The sequence below is a fragment of the Octodon degus genome, unplaced genomic scaffold (genome assembly GCF_000260255.1).
Source record: "Octodon degus isolate 3935 unplaced genomic scaffold, OctDeg1.0 scaffold00045, whole genome shotgun sequence".
Classification (NCBI taxonomy): Eukaryota; Metazoa; Chordata; class Mammalia; order Rodentia; family Octodontidae; genus Octodon; species Octodon degus.
The window spans coordinates 3685086-3686585 of NW_004524621.1; the positions used below are offsets into that span (position 1 = coordinate 3685086).

At 58.1% G+C, this 1500-nt stretch overlaps 1 protein-coding gene across 1 annotated transcript in view; it reads left to right on the plus strand.

Annotated features, from left to right (window-relative positions):
- The first annotated feature begins 213 nt into the window (after window positions 1–213).
- The window catches only part of Tff2 (trefoil factor 2), a 2768-nt gene continuing 1481 nt past the window's right edge, over window positions 214–1500 (plus strand). The window contains exons 1-2 of the mRNA XM_004631945.2: window positions 214–297; window positions 802–951. Of these exons, the coding sequence (XP_004632002.1) occupies window positions 219–297; window positions 802–951 (229 nt within the window). The 5' untranslated portion in view covers window positions 214–218. The remainder of the gene's footprint in view (window positions 298–801; window positions 952–1500) is intronic.

Below are 1500 nucleotides of genomic sequence, written 5' to 3' on the forward strand. Positions count from 1 at the left end.
CACAAGACACGGCTTCCTCCCTGGGCAGCCAGGCTATCGCAGAGCCTTGTCCTAACAAAGGACGGAGGGCTGAGGTCACTGCGGGGGTGGGGTGAGGGTGGGATGGGGCTTGGGGAAGGTTTCCAAGGCATGCTGAACAAACAGACAGGAGATGATAAATCTGCCTGGCTGGTGGCGCCCGTTCATTCTGCTGGCTGCCTGGGGGTAGTGGAGTGGACATGCGTCCTCAAAGTGCCCCGCTCCTGGCTGTGGTCCTCGTCCTGGGGCTGTGTGCCCTGGTGGCGGGCGAGAAACCTTGTAAGTGAGAGCCCCGCATGTTTGGCCAGTGAGTCGGGGACACCCTGTAGGCTCCAGGGGTGGGAGTGGGGTTCAGCCCCTCACCCTTGCCATCCTCTCTCCCGAGTCAGCTTGGGAAGCTGAGGCTGCGAAGGCAGCTGGGATCTGACACTGGCTTAAGGAGCTCCCAGGATGTCCTCATTCAGCTCTCCAGGAAGGGCCAAGACTGAGGTGTGGGCTGACAGTGGGGTCAGGAGGCCCCAGCCCCACCTTGCTAACCTTCCACCTTGGCCTTGCCTAAGCCCAGAGCCACCTTCTCTGCAGTGGGATTGCTGGGGCTGCTGGTTTTTTGTTTTGTTTTGTTTTAACTAAGGGGACAGCTGCAGCAAAGGCCCTCAGTTCCTGAGGAAGAAACTGCACAGTTCAGATGTGGGTCCGCTGAGACCCTGTGTCCTGGCTGTCGGGGACACTGAGGATGCTGAGCCCCTGAGCAAGACGCCAATACTGATCCTGACCTCTCCACAGCACCCTGCCAGTGTTCCCGGCTGAGCCCCCACAACAGGAAGAACTGTGGCTTCCCAGGCATCACTTCCGACCAGTGCTTCAACCTTGGCTGCTGCTTCAGCTCCAGTGTTATTGGGGTCCCCTGGTGTTTCGACCCCCTTCCCAAGCAAGGTAACCTCCAGGGTCAGGCCCTCCTCCTGGGGTGACAATGGCAGCACGGGACTCGGGTTCTGGCAGAGTCCAGAGCATTGCAGGCATTGGCCTGGAACCAGCCCAGGCCAGTTAGTCTCCTGCTAGCCCAGCCTGGTTAGTCTAGGAGAGTTAGACTGGGGGTAGCCTGAGCCTGGTCAGTCTGGAGCTAGTCTGGGCCAATTAGTGCAGAGCTCACCCAGGCTAGTTAGTCTAGAGCAGCAGTGGTGCACCTACGGCGCACGGGCTGCAGCGGATGGCTTGTTATCCCTGAAAGCTCTAAAGTGTTCGCCATCACTGTCCTAGGGCTTGGTCGGGCCAGTTAGTCTAGGGAGTTAGTCTAGAGCTGGCCCAAGCCTGTTAGTTTCTGGCTACCCTCCAGACTGGTTAGTCTGGGGCTGGCCCAGGTCTGACTAAAACAGCTGAAAGCAGTTCACTTACTCCTGGCCGCACCAGTTGATCTTTTAGCAGTCAGGTGCCAAACTTGACTGAGCCTAGAACTTACCTGTTTTACTTTATTTGAGGCCAAAA